The sequence below is a fragment of the Panthera leo genome, chromosome F2, assembly GCF_018350215.1.
Source record: "Panthera leo isolate Ple1 chromosome F2, P.leo_Ple1_pat1.1, whole genome shotgun sequence".
Taxonomy (NCBI): domain Eukaryota; kingdom Metazoa; phylum Chordata; class Mammalia; order Carnivora; family Felidae; genus Panthera; species Panthera leo.
Window position 1 is genome coordinate 40,851,761 of NC_056695.1, and position 24,418 is coordinate 40,876,178.

Genomic DNA, 24,418 nt, shown 5'->3' on the forward strand with positions numbered 1-24,418 from the left:
AAAGCCCAAATCAAAATATGTGAAATATTTTTCTTGACGTTCTCTACTGATCCTTTTTCTCCTGCTTTTTCTGACCAATTTTCGTAATTCTTGCAAATGTCTTAAGCACATCCTTCTTGAGCTTAACCGAGAGGTTAGTTTTTCTTCTCCTTTCTCTTACCCAATTATTGCAAAAGGAGTGGAAAGTGCCAATATTCCAAACATCACATTTTTGACTAAAAATGCTGGTCTGAGACCATTTATTGTCACACAATATATAATGACAAATTGCAATTAGCCATTCAACTCCATTCCATTTGACAAAGATTGCGGGTGCAGCTTTTAAGCAAGCCCTTGGAAGAAATGAGCCATTGGTAGAAGTTTATAAAATTCTGTTTATAAACGCTGTTATATACTATAACAGTGAATGCTATTGTTCCCTGAAGATTTCCACTGAGGATGGTTGTCTGGGTTTGTTACCAGTTTGCCTAAAGCTACCTTTAAAGTCTGGAATTTTTCCTAACTACTTACAGTGTCTTTATCGCAGAAGTAAGGGCCAAGTAATATGAACAAAATAAAGAAAAAACAGATGAAAACTACTCACATCTGATTTTTCAAAGATGGGGATCTGATCATTGATATCAATAACATTGATCTCCACGTGACAGAGGGTTTTGAAATCTGAAAGGCAAAGTCATATGACAATAATTTTTCGTTAGAAATCATGCGTTAAAATTAGAAATCTGCAAGAAAAACATTGGCAAGGCAAGTGACAGCCACAGCCAGAATTCTGCTACTGACATGCAGTTTTTGTGGAAACAGAATTCTCTGCTCCCCACCTGTACCCACAAGCAGGTCACCAAAAGGAGGCTGGAGAAAGCCCTGGAAGAAGTTCCTCTGGGCGTTCCAGGCACATGGAACATATGCCCCCTCCTCAGTAAGGCTTGTCCTGATCAAGACAGTTTGGGTTTTTTTCCTGTGAAGCAACCAACCGTAGCCTTCAAAGCCTAGTGCAAAACTATCTTTCCAGAAAGCCTGCCCTGAGTAGCCCAGCTAGCTTTCTTTCCTTCTCTGAACACTTCCAGTACTTACCATCCTGCTTCTCTGTCCTCTATGGTGGGAAAGTCGGGTGCCTGTTCCCTTTCCTCCAAATGAGGGAGGAAGTGTTACAGTTAGCCCTCTCCAAAAAGCCTGGCTACCCAGCCTGTAGGAGGTGAGGGGGGTCAGAGGTAGCTCATGGAACCCTTTGGGAAATAACACAGGCTTTGAGGGTGGGTTTGACTATTCAAATATCTGGTCAGAGAGAGCAGGTTCAACCTAGGTCCAAGAGGAGCACAGAATACAGATGGGAATGGGGTGCCCAGGGAAATATCCAGAGTGAGGAACAACTTTCTTTTCTGGGGTCCCCATGGTTCTAAGCCATGATATATTATGTTGTATAATGGCTAAGACTCAGGGCTCTGGAGTCCCACTGTTAAAATCTGACTCTGTCACTTACCAGATGTGTAAGAGCTTGGTGTGTGTCACTCAAGGACTCTGTGCCTCAGTTAGTTTTTCTATAAAATGTTGATAACTGGGCACCTGGGTGGCTCAGTCGGTTGAGCATCCAACTTTTGATTTTGGCTCAAGTCATGATCCCAGGGTTATGGGATCGAGCCACGTGTCAGGCTCTGCACTGAGCGTGGAGCCTGCTTGGGATTCTCTCTCTTCCTCTGCCCCTCTCCCCCACTTGCACTAGAGAGCACTCTCTCTCTTAAATATAAATGAATGAATGAATGAATGGATGAATGAATGAATGAATGAAATGTCAATAACAACAGAACTGAGGTTCTTATCCCAACACAAATCTTCAGCACTGTATCAGTGCTTTACCAGCATTACTCATTTCATCTTCAGGCTAATTTCATGACGTTAAGTACTATCATCATTCTCATTTAGTTCACGAATGAGGACACCACAGGATAGAAAAGCTAGATAAGCTAACCGAGGTCACACACTAACTAGTGGTTGAGCCAGGATTCAAATCCATGTGCTCCCTTTGCTCTCTCTGTCTGCTCTCCACCCTTCACCCTGCTCTGTGCCCTGGGAGGCTGACCTCAGAAACTAACTACATGACGGACACCCTGGGTGCTGCCAATGGCAGCAGTGACAGGAGATGGGAGGAGGGGTGGGAGGACAGAAGTCGGGGGCAGTTCCCCTTTGCCAGCAGCCTCTCCTATAGGTACAAGTACAGGTCTTGCTCCTTCCGGGAATGTTCCCTTCCCTTGCCCCTTCCCACCCCGCCTCCGCCTCCGTGGAAGGCAGGCCGTCTATTATGCTTCACACCTCCCATTGCTTTTCCTTAACCTTGCCTTCAACCTTTGCAAATAACCCCTTCTTTAAATTCGTCTTGGTTATTCCTTTTGAGGAACTGTTTGCTGCTAGGATCCTGACAAACACTCAGGCATAAATGGTGTTCAAAGCACCGGACATGAGGCCAGGCTTGTGAAATAATAACATTCGAACTATAATGATGGATGCTGATTAAAGCTGGGGTCAGTCCCTGGAATATTTGCAGACAACAAGAATAGCTAGCATTGTGGTGGGGGGCGGGGCTGGTGCAGGGAGGGTGGAGGAGGGGTGGTCTCAGGACCTGAATTTGCTGGCTCCTCGCTCTGCACAAACCTCAAGTTGGGCCAACAGTGAGCCAGGATTTTATGTAAAGCTATGTTAATTAAGCCTAGTCTCTAGGCTAGAGTAGTGTACAATTGAATGTTTCATTCCAACAACACACATACACACGTATATATTTATGAATAAATATATTTCATGATCTGGTCCACATTTTCTATATAGATGTACTCACGAACACAGAGAATTTGTAATCTGATTTCCACCTTATGCTCTTGCAGCCTCAAATTGCTTCAGGTCTCAATGCATTTGCAGATGGAATTTCTTCTCCTCTATAAGCCCTGCACTATTTTATAACTTGTCATATTCATCCTTCAAAACTCAGTTCAATGAAACCCCTTCCAGAAAGCCTTACCTGCCCTCTCCCTCCACTGAGTCACTCATTTCCTTCATGGGCTACCTTGTGCATGTTTCTTGTAATTTATTTATTCACATGTCCATCTCCTTTATCATGAAATGCTCCTTGAGGACAGACACTGTGTCTTATTCATCTATGTATCTTCAGTACCTTGAATGGTATCTTATGCAAGGTAAGCGCTCAATAACTATTTGCCAAAAGAACGGATGGCTAAAGGCGTGAAACTGTTAATTCATCATAGGAAGGGATGATTTATTATACTCACTTCTGTTGTACCTCTTAACATAATGCTAGACATATATCAGGCCCTCAATATTTGCCAAATTACTAACTTCCAAAAAGCCTGTAGTAGAGGCCTATTGAACCCTAATTCTCTTCAGTATATCAATATCCATATAAAGGGGGAAAGGTGAAGAGTAGTGTCAAATGATGCTCTCTTCTTCTCTGTACCTATATAATCTATGACTCCTAGCTCAACAGTTACTGAACTATTGGTCGTGTGACATTCGGTGCTAGTTAACTCAAAGAAAGATTCTTAACCTAGGAGTGTGTGTGCCCCTCAAATAAATCTGGCTATGAATACATGTGTTTTTGTATGTCTATGCACACTTGTCTGAAAATGTGTGCGTTTCTTAGAGAATGCACCATTTTCATCAGAGTTTCAAAGGGTCCTGGGACCGACAAAGATTAAGAACCACTTGCTTTGAAATTGTACGGGAATAAGGAACAATGTCTCCTGGTGATGTCACATGGCCAACTGGAAGCTGAGAGAAAACAGAACGCCCCCAAGTGTATTGCTCCCCCATTTTCATACAATAGAGTCCTTGGAGTCTGAAAGGGAGAATAGAAAAATACAATTAACAGGCTGGTTTGTGATCACAGCAGCCATGAGAACGTGCCTTGCTGACTTCCAACAACAGGGAACTTAATTGACAATGGCCCCGCTGCTGTGCTTTGAAATCCATCAGCACATTTGCATTGAGGCCTCACTTCCCATGGGCTGCCCCAGCCAGTGACCGAGCAAGGCAGGCATGCCAAGGCAGGCATGTTCAAGGAGATCATAGACTCTTTTGATGGCTAACCTTGGACTCCTCAATGACCTTGGCCAACTTTTCATTTTTTCCTTTTTTTTTTACTCTTAATGTTCTATGGTACTCCCACCAGCCTTCTTTCCTTCTCTCCTCCATTCAAGGTTAGGTTTGTATTGTGGTCTAATGGTTCTGATGCCTGAACTGTAACTCTGGCCTTTACCATGTTGGGCCAACTCCCTCTATGTTCCATGTGTGTTTTATAAAGGAAGGAAGAACTCTCAAATGGCATTCTGTAATACACCCAGGCATTAGAGCAGCTTAACAAATCGCAACTGGAAGGAAAACAGTATTTCACTTTTGACAGTGAACATGATACTAACCTTTGTCAGACACCTCTATTGTCAAATTGTACTGCGGAGTGTCTTGCTTCTTCAAGGACTGCCCAGCCAACTGGACCACTCCCGAGTAGGTTTGGACCAGGAAGAGTCCTTCCTTGGGAAGTTTGGGAATTTGATCCACAATTTTGTATTCTAAAACACTGTTGGCAGTATTTTCTTCATCCATGTCATGGCCAATAAAAGTCCCAATATTGCTACCTGTGGAGAAGGAATAAAGGGAATCCATCCATTACAGACTCTATTTAATCTATTTAATCTGTTAAAAATGGTTTTAGTGGATAAGCAGTTTCCTAGAAAGTGCTGTAAATAACTTTGAGTAGCAGACTAAAGTTCTTAGATTTATTTGGTTCCTCTCACTCTTTCCATAGTGTAGTACATCGAGCAGTATATTAGTCTGACAGGGCCAGCGTAACAAAGTACCACAGGTTGGATAGATTTAGCAACAGAACTTTATTTTCTCACAGTTTCTGAAGGCTAAAGATCTGAGATCAAGATGTTAGCAGGGTTGGTTGGTTCTAAGACTTCTCTCCTTGGTTTCCAGATGGCCGTCTTCCCATGTCTTCACATGGCCAGTCCTCTGTACGTGTCCGAGTCCAGATTTTCTCTTCTTAGAATGACACCATTCATATTAGATTAAGACCCACACTAATGGAAGCATTTCAACTTAACTACCTCTTTAACGAACCTAGTTCTAAATAATATTTCCCCTTTGACATACTGAGGATTTCACCATATGCGTTTTAGGGGGGACACAATTCAGCCCATAACAAATAGTGTCCTACAAAAATTCATGTCCACCTGAAACCTCAAATGTGACCTTATTTGGAAATAGAGTCTTTGCAGATGTAATTAGTTAAGGATCTTGAGATGAAATCATCCTGAATTTAGAGTAGGCTAAATCCAGTGATTGCTGTTCTTATTAGAAGAAGAGAAGACACAAGACACGCACAGAGGAGGTGGCCACGTGAAGGAGGCAAAGACTAGAGTGATGCCTTAAGCAGTCAAGGAATGCCAGGAACCACCAGAAGCTAGAAGAGGCAAGAAAGAATTCTCTCATGGCTGGCACCTTGATTTTAGACTTCTAGCCTCCAGAACTGTGAGAGAATACATTTCTGTTGTTTGAAGGCACCAACTTTGTGGTCATTTGTTATGGCCCCCCTTGGACACTAATAGACAAGACAAATGGTGTAACGAAACAAGGCTGAGCCAACTGTGGCTTGCTTCTAAGCAACTTTATGCATTGGTTGCAGAGACTGACCCCACCCCAAAGATAACACAGGGCAAAGAACAGGCACACATCCCCCACCTTGGTGCAGTTTATAGCCCCATGTATTTTATGCTGGTGAGTGTTTTGGTCCAGGGAGTTCCAGAAGTCAGAGGCTATGACTCACTGCTCCCTCTAGTTCTGAGTGAGTTCTAATAGGTTCTGGATCGTCTTGCCCTGTGAAACGAGAACTGTGGGTTTCTCAACATGCAGTAAAAGTTCCATCTTGGGGCTAAAATTTGAATACATCCCAGTTGTGGAGTTAAGTTTCACCCCTTCCCCAATCAATCTGCATCAACTGACTTACGTGGAAATTTAGGGATTTTTTTTTTTTGACAGGAGAGGTAGAGAAGTATGCATGTTTTGTCTATAATGGAACCAGACACATGTAGATGTGTCTCATGGGCTGGGGAGGGGGCATTATGATCTACAAGGCATAGGCAAATATTTATCTAATATGGCAGTAGCTGCTATTTCTGAGTCCATTATGACCAAGTCACCTTTGTGGCATACATCTGCCCTTAAAAATATGTGTGTTGGAATGAAAGAGTATCTTACTAAATTCTGTGATCCTTTGTGGTCTGAGCAGCCCTGTCTTGGACCTTTCCTCTCAGCAAGTAAGTGTAACACAGAGGACACTGTTCTTCTCCCACCCCACAGGAAAATTCCAGCTGTCAGAGTCACCATGAGGACTATCAACATCAGTGACTGGGGAAATTCCAGCAGAGGATGCTACTTAGTGGGAGCAGAGAATGTTTTGGGTGGGCCAGAAGTAAAAGGAGGGCCATGTCTCTGAGTGACAAAGGCCAGGAGCAGGTGGCAGCCTGAATTGATTCAGAGGTATATACAGCATCTCTTGGGACACTCAGAAATAGTTGAGGCCGGTGGGGCAGGGAGGTGGGCCTTTGACGAGAAACGAAATTTCCTGTATGAGCACATAGAACTTGGTAACGAGTGGGATTTCAGAATTAATATTGGCATTGCTAAAACTTGGGGACATGAGTCCTATGAGATTTTGGCTAATAAAAGACACTAAAGATACCAAATCTTTGTTTACGCTAAATATAGAGAACAGACTCAATCTGTGCTGATTTATAAGAATTCCTGGCCCATTACATCCACTGTTTGACACCTTGTGAAATATAGCTACAAAATAAATTCTCACCTTTAGAGAAGCAAATATCCCCTGGGCCCCTGAACAGTTTATTCTACCAACAATGAGTTCTTCACCAGTCTCAGAAAGCTAGTACTATCCTCTTCCCAAAGGTAGGCAGCTTTTAAAATTGTTCCCAATGACCTCTCCCATATTAATGCCCTGGTGTAACCCCCACCTCTTGAATGTGGGTTGGGCCTAGTGACTCACTTCTAATGAATGGAATATGGTAAAATGATGGATGTCACCTCAGGGATTAGATTATAAAAATACTGACTTTCATCTTGGTCACCATTTTTCGAGCTCTCACTGCCCCCCACACCCAAGCTTCCCCTCTGAATCAAAGGTACCCAACTGAGCTACACTCTGATTCCTGACTCACAGAAACTTTGATATAATAAACATTTGTTTGAAACTGTGAAGTTTGGGGGACATTTGTTATGTAGCAATAGACAACTAATACACTAAATGTTAGGCCCTAAACAAAGAAACTTGAGTGATCATCTGGAAAGTTCTTCAAAGATCCTCTGCCTTCATTTAGCATCACAGACCAGAAACTTGGGAGGTTTTCAAAAAGGGCGATGCCACAAATATTTCTTGGCTATTGTAATACATTTCATTCTTACACAACTGTCACTGTTGGAAGATTCTTCCTTATAATTAACTAAAATCCTTCAAGCTGTCATTTAACCCTTCCTACTGCAGCAAGAATTAGAATAAATGAAAAAAAGAGGACCCGAGCAGAACATGCAGACAATAGGTAATCTATATAGGACTCCTGACAGCAAGAAAAGAAAAAAAACAAAACAAAACTATGAGTATTGAGCAAATAAGCCACAGGAGCAGTACTCATCAAGCTGCCAGAACGGCACCCACTGTGCCAAAAATGTGTAGCAAGAAGAGTAGAAAGATCAAAAGAAAATGGTAAGAAGGTCCACAAGGTATAGGAGGGTCTGCTTACAAGGACAGCAAGGCCCTAGGAGTGGCAGTCTAATCTTGCACAAAACAACAGACAAAAACATTTCAAGACATGCCAGCCTGTGGCACAAAAACAGACACTCAGATCAATGGAACAGAATAGAGAACCGAGAAATGGACCCACAAACGTATGGCCAACTAATCTTTGACAAAGCGGGAAAGAATATCCAATGGGATAAAGATGGTCTCTTCAGCAAATGGTGCTGGGAAAACTGGAGAGCGACATGCAGAAAAATGAACCTGGACCACTATCTTACACCATACACAAAAATAAACTCAAAATGGATGAAAGACCTAAACGTAAGACAGGAAGTCATCCAAATCCTCAAGAAGAAAGCAAGCAAAAACCTCTTTGACCTCGGCTGCAGCAACTTCTTACTCAACATTTCTCCAGAGGCAGGGAAACAAAAGCAAAAATGAACTATTGGGACTTCATCAAAATAAAAACCTTCTGCACAGCAAAGGAAACAATCAGCAAAATCAAAAGGCAACTGATGGAATGGGAGAAGGTATTTGCAAGCGACATATCGGATAAAGGGTTAGTATCCAAAATCTATACAGAACTTATCAAACTCAACACCCAAAAAACAAATAATCTAGTGAAGAAACGGGCAAAAGACATGAATAGACACTTCTCCAAAGAAGACATCCAGATGGCCACCCGATACATGAAAAACTGCTCAACATCACTCATCATCAGGGAAATACAAATCAAAACCACCATGAGATACAACCTTACACCTGTCAGAATGGCTAACATTAACAACTCAGGCAACAACAATTTTATTTCAATAAATAAAATTTAAAGAAAGTATCTTTTAGGGAAATACAAATCAAAACCACAATGAGATACCACCTTACATCTGTCAGAATGGCTAACATTAACAACTCAGGCAACAACAGATTTTGGCAAGGATGCCGAGAAAGAGGATCTCTTTTGCACTGCTGGTGGGAATGCAAACTGGTGCAGTCACTCTGGAAAACAGTGGAGGTTCCTCAAAAAATTAAACATAGAACTACCCTATGACCCAGCAATTGCACTACTAGGTATTTATCCAAGGGATACAGGTATGCTGTTTTGAAGGGACACAGGCACCCCAATGTTTATGGCAGCACTATCAACAATAACCAAAGTATGGAAAGAGCCCAAATGTCCTTTGATGGATGAGTGGATAAAGAAGATGTGGTACATATATGCAATGGAGTATTACTCAGCAATCAAAAAGAATGAAATCTTGCCATTTGCAACTATGTGGATGAAACTAGAGGGTATTATGCTAAGTGAAATTAGTCAGTCAGAGAAAGATAAATATCATATAACTTCACTCATATGAGGATTTTAAGACACAGAACAGATGAACATAATGGAAGGGGAGCAAAAATAATATAAAAACAGGGAGGGGGACAAAACATAAGAGACTCTTAAATATGGAGAACAAACTGAGGGTTACTGGATGGGTTGGGGGAGGGGGGATGGGCTAAATGGGTAAGGGACATTAAGGAATCTACTCCTGAAATCATTGTTGCACTAGATGCTAACTAATTTGGATATAAATTAAAAAAATAAAATTAAAAAGAAAGGAAGAAAGAAAGGAAGAAAAAGAAAAGAAAAGAAAAGAAAAGAAAGAAACAAAGAAAGAAAGAAAGAAAGAAAGAAAGAAGAAAGAAAGAAGAAAGAAAGAAACAAAGAAAGAAAGAAAGAAAGAAAGAAAGAAAGAAAGAAAGAAAGAAAGAAAGAAAGAAATGCCAGCCTGTTCAACCAATGGGCTCATTACCATGGGGTAATAGACAAGCAGTGTGCCAAATCCTGGGAAGTCCTAAAACTCCCAGAAATCAGGGGTACCGGGTTGGCTCAGTCAGTTAAGCATCCAACTCTTGGTTTCAGCTCAGGTCATGATCTTGTGGTTTGTGATTTTTAGCTCCGCATTGGGTTCCATGCTGACAGCACAGAGCCTGCTTGGGATTCTCTCCCCCTCTTTCCCTGCCCCTCCCATGCATGTGCTCTTTCTCTTCCTCTCTAAAAATAAATAAAGCTAAAAAAAAACCTCCCAGACATCATAATGTTCTCCTAGCAGTTGTCCTCTGTACAAAACCAAAGCTATCATTCAACACAGTGAACAGAAACAAAGCAAATTGAGAACGAAAGGACAAAAATAGGTAGGACTTGAGCTTCATCTACCATCTTCCTGAACAATTATTTGATTCCTAGAGAGGGAGATTCAAGGGTCAAAAGCCAACTTGCATTCGTAGTGCTTACTTATTGTAAGGTATCTGACATTGGATGTAAATGATCATTTAAATCATTTAGCAAGTTTGACGAGATTTTATCAGATTGTCAGAAGGGCAAATAAGAATTGATGGGACAACCTTGTACATGAGATAAACTTATATATGTATACAGGATCCTGGCATCCATAAATGGTTATGATAATAGGGGTAGTTGGTAGTAGTAAATGGGTAGTAGTAGTAGCAATATAGTGGTGGTCGTAGTCATAAAAGCTCCAGTTTCGGAGCACCACCCACATACGTTTGAGCCAAAATACTGTACCTATGGGAGTCCAAAGTGTATTCAATCTCTGCGCTGTGTAGACATGGACAACCGATCCCCGACCAGGCTTACCTGCCCACCCACCACCTGGTAGAGAGGAGAAAGGGCTTACAGAGGTAATATATGGTGAAGAGTTACACAGCTTCGAACAGCTCTCTTTTCTTACCTATATCTTCATTCTCCTGGACCTCAAATACGGTCACCGCAGATGGACATGTAGGTGGATTATCATTAATGTCTTTCACTTTTACACGAATTTGCAGTGGGAAGGCAAGCGGTTTTCCCATCTCATCCTTTGCCACGGCATAAAAAACATACTACAACAGGAAGATCAGTGTTAAGACAGGACTCCTCCATCATCCCCTTTAAAAGGCAGAGGAAACAGCTTGGATTTACCCCTTTATTTTCAATTTACTTAGAGCTGGAAGACGAGAAAAAATGAAATGAGTTGGATCTGTGGGTGTGCTCTCATGTCTTTGAGAGAAATAATATACTGGGGTCCAGAACACGGTTTGGGGCTCTGGTTGTCGTTGTTGTTTTTATGTAAAATCGATTCTGCATTTAGTTGTCCGTAGGCACTGGACTCCGTCTTGCTATCTGTGAAACTCCTCCCAGACTTACTCACCGAATCCTTTTCTTCACGGTCCAAGGGCTGAGTCACATAAATACCTCCTTCCTGGTCAATTGAAAACGGTAAAGTTGACAGCTTCTCCTTTTCAACTAAGGAGTATTGTGCACCTGGCTCATTCCACTGCACCTACAGGGCCCAGAGTGAATTGCGAGAAAAGATATATCAGGACCAAGAGAACCGGAAAGGGATAAACAATTTTCCGGTTTTCAATTTGAAATTTCTGACGATCTTGTTTTTATGTCTGTGTTTTCCTAGAGCCACTTCATACTCAACCAAAATTAAGCCTTTTGTTTTCTTGTTTTACCAAGTTACATTGCTCAAAAAAAGCACACAGGGGTGTTTTTCTTCTCTAAAGCAGGTCTTTGTGAATCTTTAAAGAATTTGTGGGTTGCTCCTTTGGAGGTCTGACCATGGAGACTTCATATCCATGAAACATTAGTTCAAGAAACAAAATGTACTTTGCAGCTGGTACTATCTGAGAACAAATCCATGACATAGGACAAGTTTCTGAAACTCAACAATGGCGATGATAAAAGCAGTAGGAGACACTCTAAACTCTTCTCCATGCCATTATTTAAGTAAGACAAATAGTACATAAACAAAGCACATTCATCCCCTAAATATTTAGTCTTAGAGACTCCAAAGACAAGAATAACTGCCAACTCCTAGTGTTGTTCGTAAACAACTTGGCAAAAAATAAACTGAATGGTAAGATCAGTCAACTTGCCAGAGACACAGCCTGGCCTCTCTGACATTCTAATACTTATAATAACACCTGCAGAGGATCTGCCACATGCCAGACACAATTCTAAACACTCTTATGTACGATTTCATTAAATTTTCAAAGAGCCCCATGAGGTGGAGAGGTAGAGACTATTATACCCATTTTATAAGTGAGGAAACCAGGGCACAATGTCTATGGCTATCAGAAATTTCTCTATGGCTGTGAGAAATTTCCAGACTAAACTATTCTCTCAGACCAGCTTGGGAAGGGTATCAAGGAACCACCCTTGCCCCTTGTTAGCTGTTTAAACACCACCCTCCTGTCAAGCCAAAGACCATGTTCTTGGTTCTTGGTTCCCTTGTGTCCTAAAAATTCAGTCTGACTTCTTTTCTCTTGAGCTGTTCCCTCTACTCTTCTTCCTGGGTCTCAAGACACCCAAAGCACTTTCCCCAGGCCTGGGTATTAGGTGCAGCACCTCGAATTTCTTTACATTGACAGCCCTGAGAACAAACAAACACGTGTGCTCTTTTTAGCATTTCTAAGTCCTTGTGGGGATAACCTACATAATAAATAAGACTTTAGTAAAGGCCCCAAGTCTGAAATTTGCATGGCTGTGAGTCCTGACACATTTTCTTAGCTGATAAAGCAGAATATCTCTTGCTTCCATTCTTTTTTTTCACCCCGAAGGTGAAGTTCATTAATTCAATATTTCAATAAATAAAAATCCTTTTAAGATTGACAATAGGTATGATGGGATGGGCCAATCCAGGACCCCTAACAACATCATTCAGAAAAATATCTTAGGGGAACTACAGACTGAGACTCATAATATTAAAACCTTTTATCCATGTTCACAAATACTGTTGCTGGGTTACTCTTCACAACAACAAGAGAGGTATTATTATCCCCATTTTATTGAAGAGGAGCTGGGGCTCAGAGGAGTTAAATGGCTTATTCATGATCAGTCATTAAAATAATGGAGGAGGCATGTGGTTTTGGTTATCTGCTTCAAAATCTAGTGCTCTCTCACTAACCCACAGTTTTCACGTCAAGGAACCCCCTGATCTTACAGAAAATATCAGGTCTGGGTGGACCTGAAGGTGGATTTCCAGGATCTAAGGTAGGAGGGGACCCAGGGTAAGAGCACCAACCACAGAAGTGGGAAGAAGGGGGACATTTGAATGAAGAGTAGAGGCACATATAGGAGATGGAGTCACAGGAGGGTGGTCTCCAAGAGTACAGGTTGCCGACTTGACTCCTACTCTTAGCCAGTCCTGTGTCTGTCCCTCAGTCTCTGATGGGATGAGTCTATCGGATAGAGATTTTCTCACAAGAATAAGAAGCAGTCTTTCAAAAATATTTGCAACTCCTATTCAAATCATGTATATTAGTAGTATCTACTTGGAAGGGAAGGTGAGTACAATTCTTTTTTAAAGCTTGTGTATGTGTGTGTATGTGTGTGTATCTGAATCCAAGTTGGTAAAGTCCAGGGTTTATCCATGATAATAAACTAATAAACTCCAGAGACTCAGGGCCAGAGACTTTGTCTATTTAGTTTGTTTTATAATTATGCTATGTAAAAATGTACCCAATAAATATATCAGTGAAGACCATGACAGAGGGCCTCTACAAAGTGAGGCCATTTATCTCATTGTCTTGAGGGGTGCCTGGGTGGCTCAGTGGTTGAGCATCCGACTTTGGCTCAAGTCATGATCTCCCAGTTTGTGGGTTCAAGCCCTGTGTCAGGCTCTGCGCTGACAGCTCAGAGCCTGGAGCCTGCTTCAGATTCTGTGTCCATGTCTGTGTCTGTGTCCCTTGCTTGCACTCTCTCTCTCTCCCTCTCTCCCTCTCCCTCTCAAAAATAAATAAATAAACTAAAAAAAAAAGTTATCTCATAGTCTGGAGACATTCCTTGGGCACTACCTGAGTGATTTTGATGGGGTGAGGATCAGTTGAGTTTTCTACAATCTCCACAGGCTCTGGTGCTTTCCAAATATTCTCCTTCACCATAATGTTCACAGATGTGCTGTCACTGAAGGAATGATCATTCTGGCCTCCCATGTCCTTCACTGAGACCACCAGTCTGTAGGAAGGATTCTTAATGGGATCCAATTCCCGAGATCCTATGAGAAGTAGGAGAGAAGAGAAAAGGAAATGTCTCCAAGGGTAACACAGATCTATGTCCCTCTTCCTGACTCAGTCTTATGAGGGCATCATTTGACTTACCTTCTAGGGTAAGGGAAATTGCCCCTGTTTTGTTGTTGATCTGAAAGTACATGACATCATTGACCTTGGGAAGCTGGATGATAATTTCATAAATAAGCTGACCATTGGGAGTAGTTGGGTCATCCAGGTCTGTAGCATTGACATACATGAAGGGTTTTCCTGTTTAACAAAACATATCCAGAGAAGAAAAATATGTTAATTGAAATCCAAACCAACAATAGCCACTTTTATCTTCTAAGAGGCAGAGATAGGATGGCAGAAGGTACCATAATTTATACCAGTGGGGAAATAAATCTTTACTCTGCTTCCTTCCCCTAGGATGGGGTTTCTTGAAATATGGTCCAGGGACTTGTAGGGGTCTTTGAGATTATTTTAGGTTTGATGGAGTCATGCACATGTAAAAGATCCAATCAAGCACAAGATAATTTGATGGATTTTAGCATAAAGGAGTATCAAAAAAAAGGCTTTGGTATAGTTTCAGATTTCACATTGTCACCAGCCTTTAAGAAACCACCACTTGTTGAGTTCTGGTGTAGTATCAAAGAATATCCACAGTTATCTGAGGATGCTATTACAATACTCCTCCCTTCTTCAACTGCGTATCTGTGTGGGGCCAGTTTTTCTTCATATGCTTCAACTAAAACAGCCTATAGCAACAGAATGGGTGCAGAAAAGGACACAAGAATCCAACTGCTTTCAGTTAATTAATCCAGTTATTAAAAAGATGTGCAAAGATTAAAACAAAGCTATTCTTAATAATTCCTTTTGTCCTTAAAAAGTTATTTTCATTAAAATGTTTATTATTACTTACAATGAATTAATTTTTTAAATTTCTAATATGGTAAATATTGATAATCAGTGATGTCCTAGAGCGAGCTCTTGAAAGCGAATGGTTGAATTTCCAGAAACTTTGTGAACCAATCATTAACACCACTGGTAGCTTAAAATAAGCCATGTTGGGAGTATTTATACCACAGAAATTGGAAAATGTTACAAATCAGGGCTTCTCCCCTCAGAAAGATAGCTATTAAACATTTACCAGCACATCACTGGATATAATCCACATATTCAAAAGATTTTTGGAGTTGTTAATAATTTTTAAAAGAACACAGGAGCCCTGAGACCAAAAATGTTGGGAACCACTGATCTAGAAGACCCTATTGGTGAAGAGAGAAAGGGTAAGACTTAGAAGATTCTTGGGGTGCCGGGGTGGCTCAGTTGGTTAAGCGTCCGGCTTTGGCTCAGGTCATGATCTCACAGTTTGTGGGTTCAAGCCCCGCGTCGGGCTCTATGCTGACAGCTCAGAGCCTGGAGCCTGTTTCCGATTCTGTGTCTCCCTCTCTCTCTGTCCCTCCCCTGCTCATGCTCTGTCTCTCTCTGTCTCAAAAATAAATAAAACATTAAAAAATTTTTAATTAAAAAAAAAGAAGATTCTTATTTAGCAGAATTCATAAGTGAGTCTTTGGTTGTGGTCTCAGGGACAGAAAGTGAAATTGCTGCACATGATAAAGTGGAAGAAATGTTCTTCCTGAGTTACTAGAATTGGCACTGAAGAAAGAGATACAAGATTAAGTAACATAGAGGGAAACTTGACATTGAGTTGGTGGAAATGGCCAAGAGTCTTTATGAAAACTCAGAAGTCTAATATTCACATTTGTTTTCTTCATATTCATATTATGATATAATGCTCCTTCATCTCCCCAAATCTTCAATAATGCCTTGATGAGGGGCTTTAATGTAAATGAAGGGTAGAAGCATAGTGAAGGGATGGACTGTAAGCAGGAGTTGCAAGTAAGAGAAGAAAAAGAACTGGGAGCCAGCAGTGACCATAAACGTGTAGATTTCTGGGAGAATGTAAGAGACTGAGCTCACTTCCCTAGAGTATTCTTGAGTGTCTTAGAGCTCTAAGGTATTCTTTTTTTATATAGTTTGTTTGTTTGTTTGTTTGTTTATTTATTTATTTATTTATTTATTTATTTATTTATTTATTTATTTTGAGAGAGAGAGAGACAGAGAGCAAGTGGAGGAGGGGTAGACAGAAAGGGGCAGAGAGAGAGTCCCAAGCAGGCTCCTGCACTGCCAGTGCAGAACCCAACATGGGGCTTGAACCCACGAACCATGAACTCATGACCCGAGCCAAAACCAGGAGTCAGATGCTCAACCAACTGAGTCACCCAGGTGCTCCCAGCTCTAAGGTGTTCTAAAGCTCATTCTAGAATCATAGTTCTCAACTGGAGAGATTTTGTCCCCCGGGTGACATTTGGCAATGTCTGAAGGCATCTTTATTGTCACAGCTTGGGGAGAGGGGTTGCTAACAGCATCTGGTGAGTAGATGGCAGGGATGCTGCTAAACATCCTAACATGCACAGAACAGCCCCTGACAAAAAGAGAATTATCAGGTCCAAGATGTCAGTAGTGCCAAAGCTGAGAAACCATGTCTTAGAGCAATGGAGATAATAAACTAACTCCTAGATGACTGTTGTGAAATTTAAATATGACAGGAAGTGCTTAATGAGTGATAGCCGCAGCTGTTAGCCATACAAATCTGCTCCTCCTGCCTGCTATTCTTCTATCTTTCCATAAATATCTCCAGACTCCTGCCTTTTACCTGGACGAGAATTCTGTCTTACTGAGCCTTCATAGTTTGGCTGGAGAAACGTGGGTCGATTGTCATTGATGTCCTTCACTTCTATGGTGATGGGAACTGGGCCCTCCACTGTGGCTCCATAAGCATCCAGGGTGGAGACCTGATGTAGAAAGGAAAAGGAAACCACCGTGATGAGTCTGAACTTCATATCACACACTCAAAAGTCAGTTGAAGGAAATTAGACATCAAAGATCCAATAGCCTTGTGACTATAGGGGTGAAAGACACCCATAAAAGCCCTATATTGGGAGGTACTAAAACAGGGACCCTATCCGTTAAATCTGGCTAATCATGACTTTGTTCTTCCAGCAGTAGGGTATACTGGACACTGGACGTGCTTCTTTTCTAAATAGTTGGAGTCAGTTAGATAAGAACACTTTGACCCTTAAGGCTGTGGAAGTGCCATGTCCTCTTACAGAGCATTTTAGTGGTCAACCTGCAAAGCCAATAGAAGTTACCAGACAGGAAGCTTTTGCTTGTTCTTTTTTTCCTACAATTAGTTCTCTGCCATTCCCATGTATTCAGCTACAAACCATGAAAAACTAAGGAGGACAAAGAGGGAGAAGTTATCTTCAGTCAGATCCTCTGACCACTGGTTACTTCTGCTTCTTGCAAGGCCCACAGGAGTTCTGTCCTAGCACTGATGCTGCCTTCTCTGTGGATCCGGAACCCACACAACAACCAAAGGAAGATACCAGCGAAATATCAGAGAAGGGTTGGCTTGGTTTTGATCCAGGTACTTGAGCATGGCCATGCATGGGCAAGCAATGCTTTCTGAGGGCCTTGGCAATTTAAATTGGGTTACTCTGGTTAAAAAGCCTGAAGAAAAGGGGTACCTTTGCCATACCCAAAGGGGTATCCCTTTGTAGTTGGTAAAAAATTGTCAAATGAGGTTTGCAAAGCATGACATTAATGTCAAGAGAGCCGTAACAGGATTCTGTGAAAGAGATGCAGGTGCCAGTGATTCTTCTAAGATAAAAGATGTTCAGAGAGGTTGGAGTTAGATTCCTGTGTCTGGTTTCAATTCACCTGGAGTTTGTGAACAGCTCTTGTTTCTCTATCCAGGGCTTTGTTATGATACAAAAGTCCATCCGGTTGTATCTGAAATATGCCATCTGTCTCTCCAGTTAGTTTGAAAGTCACAGCAGGAGGACTGGCCTTAAACTGGGGAAGAAAGCAAAAATCAGATTAGGTTGTAAGGAAAAAACAATGTTGCAGAATTTGTAGAAAAGGTGACGTTTTCATTTGTACAATCACTAAATAAGACCTGAGCTTTTAACGTGGTGCATTCGAAAAGTTCGCTCTGGGTGGCTCAGTTGGTTAGGCATCAAACTTGGGATCAGGTCATGATCTTGTGGTTCATGGGTTTGAGCCCCGTGTTAGGTTCTGCACCGACAGCTCAGAGCCTAGAGCCTGCTTCCAATTCCGTGTCTCCCTCACTCTCTGTGCCTCCCTGGCTTACACTCTGTTTCTCTCTCTCTCTCTCTCTCTCTCTCAAAAATAAACAAACATTAAAATAAATAAATAAATAAATAAATATCCGCCTGAATATTAACTATTTATCTTTTAAAATACATTTCCTCAAGAAACAATGTATAATATAATTTAACACATTGATAAAAGTAAATTGATGCTTTAAATTGTGGCTGTAGTTAGATAAGATTTTTCTGAGAATATCTGAAAGCTATAACATTACCAGCTTCTTTTTTTTTTTAGGTTTATTCATTTATTTTGAGAGGGAGAGAGAGCACAAGTGGGTAAGGGGCAGAGAGAGGGAGAGAGAGAAAATCCCAAGCAGACTTTTCACCACCAGTGCAGAGCCTGACACAGGGCTCGAACCCACAAACTGTGAGATCATGACCTGAGCCAAAGTCAGACACTTAACCAACTGAGCCACCCAGGTGCCCTAACATTATCGGCTTCTAAACGGGTGATGGGCATTGAGGACAGCACGTGTTGGGATGAGCACTGGGTGTTGTATGTAAGCGATGAACCACGGGAATCTACCCCCAAAACCAAGAGCACACTGCATACACTGTATGTTAGCCAATTTGGCGATAAATTATACTAAAAAAAGAAAAGAAACATTAAAAGGGATAACGTGATTTCTAAGATTAAAAAAAGATGTCATTTGGTTCTTCTAAACATTATGACAAAGGTTAAGAGACATTTTAATGTTAAGAAAGCAATTTAAAAGTGGCTTCAACTTGATAAAATTCTATATGACAATCTTAATTGATTTTTCAGAAGTGAAGAAAATATCAGTAACTATTCATGGAATAGTTATAGCACTTTTAAGACCACAAGAATAGAAATTTCATGGGATCCCTGGGTTGCTCAGTCAGTTAGGAGTCCAACTTTGGTTCAGGTCATGATCTTATGATTCATGGGTTTGAGCCCCACATCAGACTGTGCTGGCAGCTCAGAGCCTGGAGCCTGCTTCCGATTCTGTGTCTCCCTCTCTCTCTGCCCCTCCCATGCTCAGCGCATGCTGTGTCTCTCTCTGTCTCAAAAATAAATAAACATTAAAAAAATAAATAAATAAAATTTTTTTTAAAGAATTAAATTTTATTTTATTATTTTTTTTATAAATTTTTTTAACGTTTTATTTATTTTTGAGACAGAGAGAGACAGAGCATGAACGGGGGAGGGGTAGAGAGAGAGGGAGACACAGAATCGGAAGCAGGCTCCAGGCTCTGAGCCATCAGCCCAGAGCCCGACGCGGGGCTCGAACTCACGGACCGTGAGATCGTGACCTGAGCTGAAGTCGGACGCTTAACCGACTGAGCCACCCAGGCGCCCCAGAATTAAATTTTAAAAAATTGAAAATTCACGTATAATATAATGGATGTCAAAGGAAAGCCAGAGTAGCCATATTTCATCAGACAAACTAGATATTAAAACAAAGCCTGTAACAAGAGATGAAGCGTATTATGTCATAATTAAGGGGTCTATCCACCAAGAAGATCTAACAATTGTAAATATATATGACCCCAACTTGGAACATCCAAATATATAAATTAATTATCACAAACAGAAAGAAACTCATTGATAATAATACCATAACAGTAGGGGACTTTAACATCCCACTTATAGCAATGGACAGATCATCTAAGCAGAAAATCAACAAGGAAACAATGGCTTTTAATGACACACTGCACCTGATGGACTTAATAGATATATTCAGAACATTTCATCCTAAAGTAGAATTCACATTCTTCCCAGTACACATGGAATACTCTCCAGAATAGATCAGAATAGATCACATACTAGGTCACAAATCAGCCCTCAACAAGTACAGAAAGACCAATATCATATCATGCATATTTTCAGACCACAAAACTATGAAACTTGAAATCAATCACAAGAAAAAATTTGGAAAGACCACAAATTCTTGGAGGCTAAAGAACATCCTACTAAAGAATGAATGGCTTAACCAAGAAATTAAAAAGGAAATTAAAAAGTATATGGAAGCCAATGAAAATGAAAACACAATAGTCCAAAATCCCTGGAAGCAGCAAAGGCAGTCTAAGGAGGAAGTACATAGCAATCCAGGCCTTCCTAAAGAAGGAAGAAAGGTCTCAAAAACACAACCTAGCCACACAACTGAAAGATCTGGGGAAACAATAGCAAATGAAGCCCAAAACCAGCAGAAGAAGGGAAATAATAAAGATTAGAGCAGAAATCAATGATATGGAAATCGAAAAAACAATAGAACAGATCAACAAAACTAGGAGCTGTTTGCTTGAAAAAATTAACAGAATTGATAAACCTCTAGCCAGATTTATCAAAAAGAAAAAGGACCCAAATAATGAATGAAAGAGGAAAGATTACAATCAACACTGCAGAAATACAAACAATAAAAAAGAACATTATGAGCAATTAATATGCCAACAAATTGTCAATATGGAAGAAATGGACATATTCCTAGAAACATAAACTACCAAAACTGAAACAGGAAGAAGTAGAAAATTTGAGGGGGCACTTAGGTGACTCAGTCAGTTAAGCACCTAACTTTGGCACATGTCATGATCTCATGGTTTGTGAGTTCGAGCCCAGCATCAGGCTGTCTGCTGTCAGCACAGAGCCTGCTTCAGATCCTCTGCCTTCCTCTCTATCTCTCTTTCTCTCAAAAATAAATAAACATTAAAAAAATTTTTAAAGAAAATTTGAACAGACCCATAATCAGTAAACTAACTGAATCAGTAATTAAAAATCTCCCAACAAACAAGAGTCCAGGGCTGGATGACTTCCCAGGGGAATTCTACCGAACATTCAAGGAAGAGTTAATACCTATTCTTTTGAAGCTATTCTAAAAAAAAGAAAAAAGAAAAAAAAGAAAAGAAATGGAAGGAAAACTTCCAAACTCATTCTATGAGGCCAGCATTACCTTGGTATTCCAAACCCCGACAAAGACCCTACTAAAAAGAATTACAGACCAATTTCCCTGATGAACATAGATGCAAAAATTCTCAACGTGATACTAGCCCACCAAATCCAACAACACATTAAAAGCATTATTCACCATGATCAAGTGGGATTTATTCCTTGGCTGTGGTGGTGGTTCAATATCCACAAATCAATTAACATGATACATCACATTAATAAAAGAAAGGGTAAGAACCACATGATCCTCTCAATAGATGCAGAAAAAGCATTTGACAAAATATAGCATCCTTTCTTGATAAAAACCCTCAAGAAAGTCAGGGTAGAAGGAACACACCTCAAGATCACAAAGGCCATACATGAAAACCCACAGCTAATATTATCCTCAATGGGGGAAAACTGAGAGCTTTCCCCTTAAGGTCAGGAACATGAAAAGGGTGTCCACTATTACCACTGTTATTCAACATAGTGTTGGACGTTGTACCTCAGTAAATCAAACAACATAGAGAAATAAAAGGCATCATCCAAATTGGCAAGGAAGAAGTCAAACTTTCACTCTTCACAGATGATATGATGATACACTACATGGAAAACCTGAAAGGCTCTGCCCAAAGCTGCTAGAACTGATCCATGAGTTCAGCAAAGCTGCAGGATATAAAATCAATGTACAGAAATCAGTTGCATTTCCATACACCAATAATGAAGCAGCAGAAACAGAAATCAAGGAATCCATCCCATTTACAATTGCACCTAAAACCATAAAATACTCAGGAATAAACCTAACCAAAGAGATAAAAGAACTATACGCTGAAAACTATAGAAAGTTTATGAAAGAAACGGAAAAACATTCCATGCTCGTGGATCAAAAGAACAAATATTGTTAAAATGTTGATACCACCCAAAGCAATCACACATTCAATGAAATCCCTGTCAAAATAACACTAACATTATTAACAGAGCTAGAACAAACCATTCTAAAATTTGTATGGAACCAAAAAACACCCCAAATAGCAAAAGTAATGTTGAAAAAGAAAACCAAAGCTGGAGGCATCACAATTCTAGACTTCAAACTGTAGTACAAAGCTGTAATCATCAAGACAGTGTGGTACTGGCACAAAAACAGACACATAGATCAAAGTAATAGAATACAGAAGCCATAAAAGGACCCACAAATCTATAGCCAACTCTTCTCTGACAAAGCAGGAAGAATATCCAATGGAATAAAGACAGTCTCTCCAGCAAATGGTGTTGGGAGAACTGGACAGCAACATACAGAAAAATGAACCTGGACCACTTTCTTACACCATACACAAAATAAACTCAAAATGGATGAAAGACCTAAATGCAAGATAGGAAGCCATCAAAATCCCGGAGGAGAAAACCAGCAGCAAGCTCTTTGACCTTGGTTACAGCAACTTCTTACTAGACATGTCTCCCGAGGCAAGGGAAACAAAAGCAAAAATGAACTACTGAGACCTCATCAAGATAAAAAGCTTCTGCAAGGTGAAGGAAACAATCAACAAAACTAAAAGGCAACCGACAGAATGGGAGAAGATATTTGCAAATGACATATCAGATAAAGGATTAGTATCCAAAATCTATAAAGAACTTATCAAACTCAACATCCAAAAAACACATAATCCAGTGAAAACATGGGCAGAAGACATGAACAGTTTTCCAAAGAAGACATCCAGATGGCCAACAAACACATGAAAAGATGCTCAACATCATTCATCATCGGGGAAATACAAATCAAAACAACAATTGAGATACCACCTCACACCTGTCAGATGGCTAAAATTAACAACACAGGAAACAACAGATATTGGTGAGGATGCGGAGAAAAGGGAACACTTTTGCACTGCTGCTGGGAATGCAAACAGGTACGACCACTCTGGAAAACAGTATGGAGGTTCCTCGAAAAGTTAAAAATAGAGCTACCCTACAACCCAGTAATTGCACTACTAGGTATTTATCCAAAGGATACAAAAATGCTGATTCAAAGGGGCACATGCACCCCAATGTTTATAGCAGTGCTATCAACAATAGCCAAATTATGGAAAGAGCCAAAATGTCATTGACTGATAAATGGATAAAGATACACACACACACACACACACACACACACACACACACAATGGAATATTACTCAAGGATCAAAAAGAATGAAATCTTGCCATTTTCAACAATGTGGATCGAACTAGAATGTCTTACGCTAAGCAAAATAAGTCAGAGAAAGATGCATCCTATGATTTCACTCCTGTATAAAATTTAAGAAACAAAACAGATGAACATAGTGTAAGAAAAGGAAAAATAAGATAAAAACAGAGAAGGAGCTCTTAAATACAGAAAACAAACTGAGGGTTGCTGGAGGGGTGTTGGGTTGTGGTATGGGCTAAATGGGTGACAGGCATTAAGGAAGGCACCTGATGGGATGAGCACAGGGTGCTAAATGTAAGTGATGAATCACTAAATTCTACTCCTGAAACCATTATTACACTATATATTAACTAACTTGGATTTAAATAAAATTTAAAAAAAAGAAAATTCACATAAAATGAAGCAAACATAAAAGTTTGCTCAGCCTCATTAATCATTTTAATACATTTTTATATTATTTATTAACATTAAAAACTAATAACGGCCAATGTTGTAAAGGATGTAAAGAAACATATATATTATTGGTGGAAATTTAAGTTAGCACAATCTTTTTGAAAATAACTTGAGGCATAAAATGTAGCCTTTGATAGAAAACATCACCAAACAGAATTTATCCTAAAGAAATATTTTTTAAACAGTAAGCTACATGTTTATAGTATAAGTAGCCTTATTTACAATATTGGAAAGTTGAAAATTCTTAAATGATCAAAAACTAAAGATGATAAAATTACTACTGTACATAATAAAGTTGATAGAATGTTAATAATTAAAATGTTCATTTTATAAAGTATGAAGCAGCACAAGAAAAAAGTGGATTTATGAAAAATAACAAAAGGAGAATATAAGAGTAAATCTAGACTATGGTTGTAATAGTACCAAAAGCATTCATGTCAGTGGGCAAGAAATGGAAAAAAAATATATTTGATGTGTTAAGTGGGTAGAACTGTGGGTGAATACTTTTTTGTGAGTGTTTGCTTGTTGATATTATGTTATTTATCTACTAAATGAAAGTGTTACTATTTTGTATTTTAAGGAAAAGTCTTAGATGTCAATGGGAAAGGTAGAGTAATGATCTGGAAAAAAAACAAAACTTTTCCTCCAGAAAGCAATGAGAAACTGGAAAAAAAATGTAAATAAATATAGAAATAAAATGCAAATAAATAAATATAAACTTTATCAGAACCTTGGAAATTAACCAAAAACTTGCAAAATCCAAGGAGCATTTATTTAAGAAAATTACTGTCAATAAGAACCAAGCTTTGTGAT

The 24,418-nt window shown here is 39.9% G+C and overlaps 1 protein-coding gene across 2 annotated transcripts in view; it reads right to left on the minus strand.

The window, feature by feature from the left end:
• CDH17 (cadherin 17) overlaps positions 1-24,418 on the minus strand; it is a 62,725-nt gene that overhangs the window by 20,898 nt on the left and 17,409 nt on the right. For both annotated transcript variants that reach the window (XM_042923534.1, XM_042923533.1), the window contains exons 4-11: positions 17,636-17,770; positions 16,569-16,707; positions 13,961-14,119; positions 13,658-13,857; positions 11,005-11,136; positions 10,546-10,696; positions 4,419-4,634; positions 584-660 (exon numbers count right to left, since the gene is read on the minus strand). In XM_042923534.1, coding sequence (XP_042779468.1) covers positions 584-660; positions 4,419-4,634; positions 10,546-10,696; positions 11,005-11,136; positions 13,658-13,857; positions 13,961-14,119; positions 16,569-16,707; positions 17,636-17,770 — 1,209 coding nt within the window. The remainder of the gene's footprint in view (positions 1-583; positions 661-4,418; positions 4,635-10,545; positions 10,697-11,004; positions 11,137-13,657; positions 13,858-13,960; positions 14,120-16,568; positions 16,708-17,635; positions 17,771-24,418) is intronic.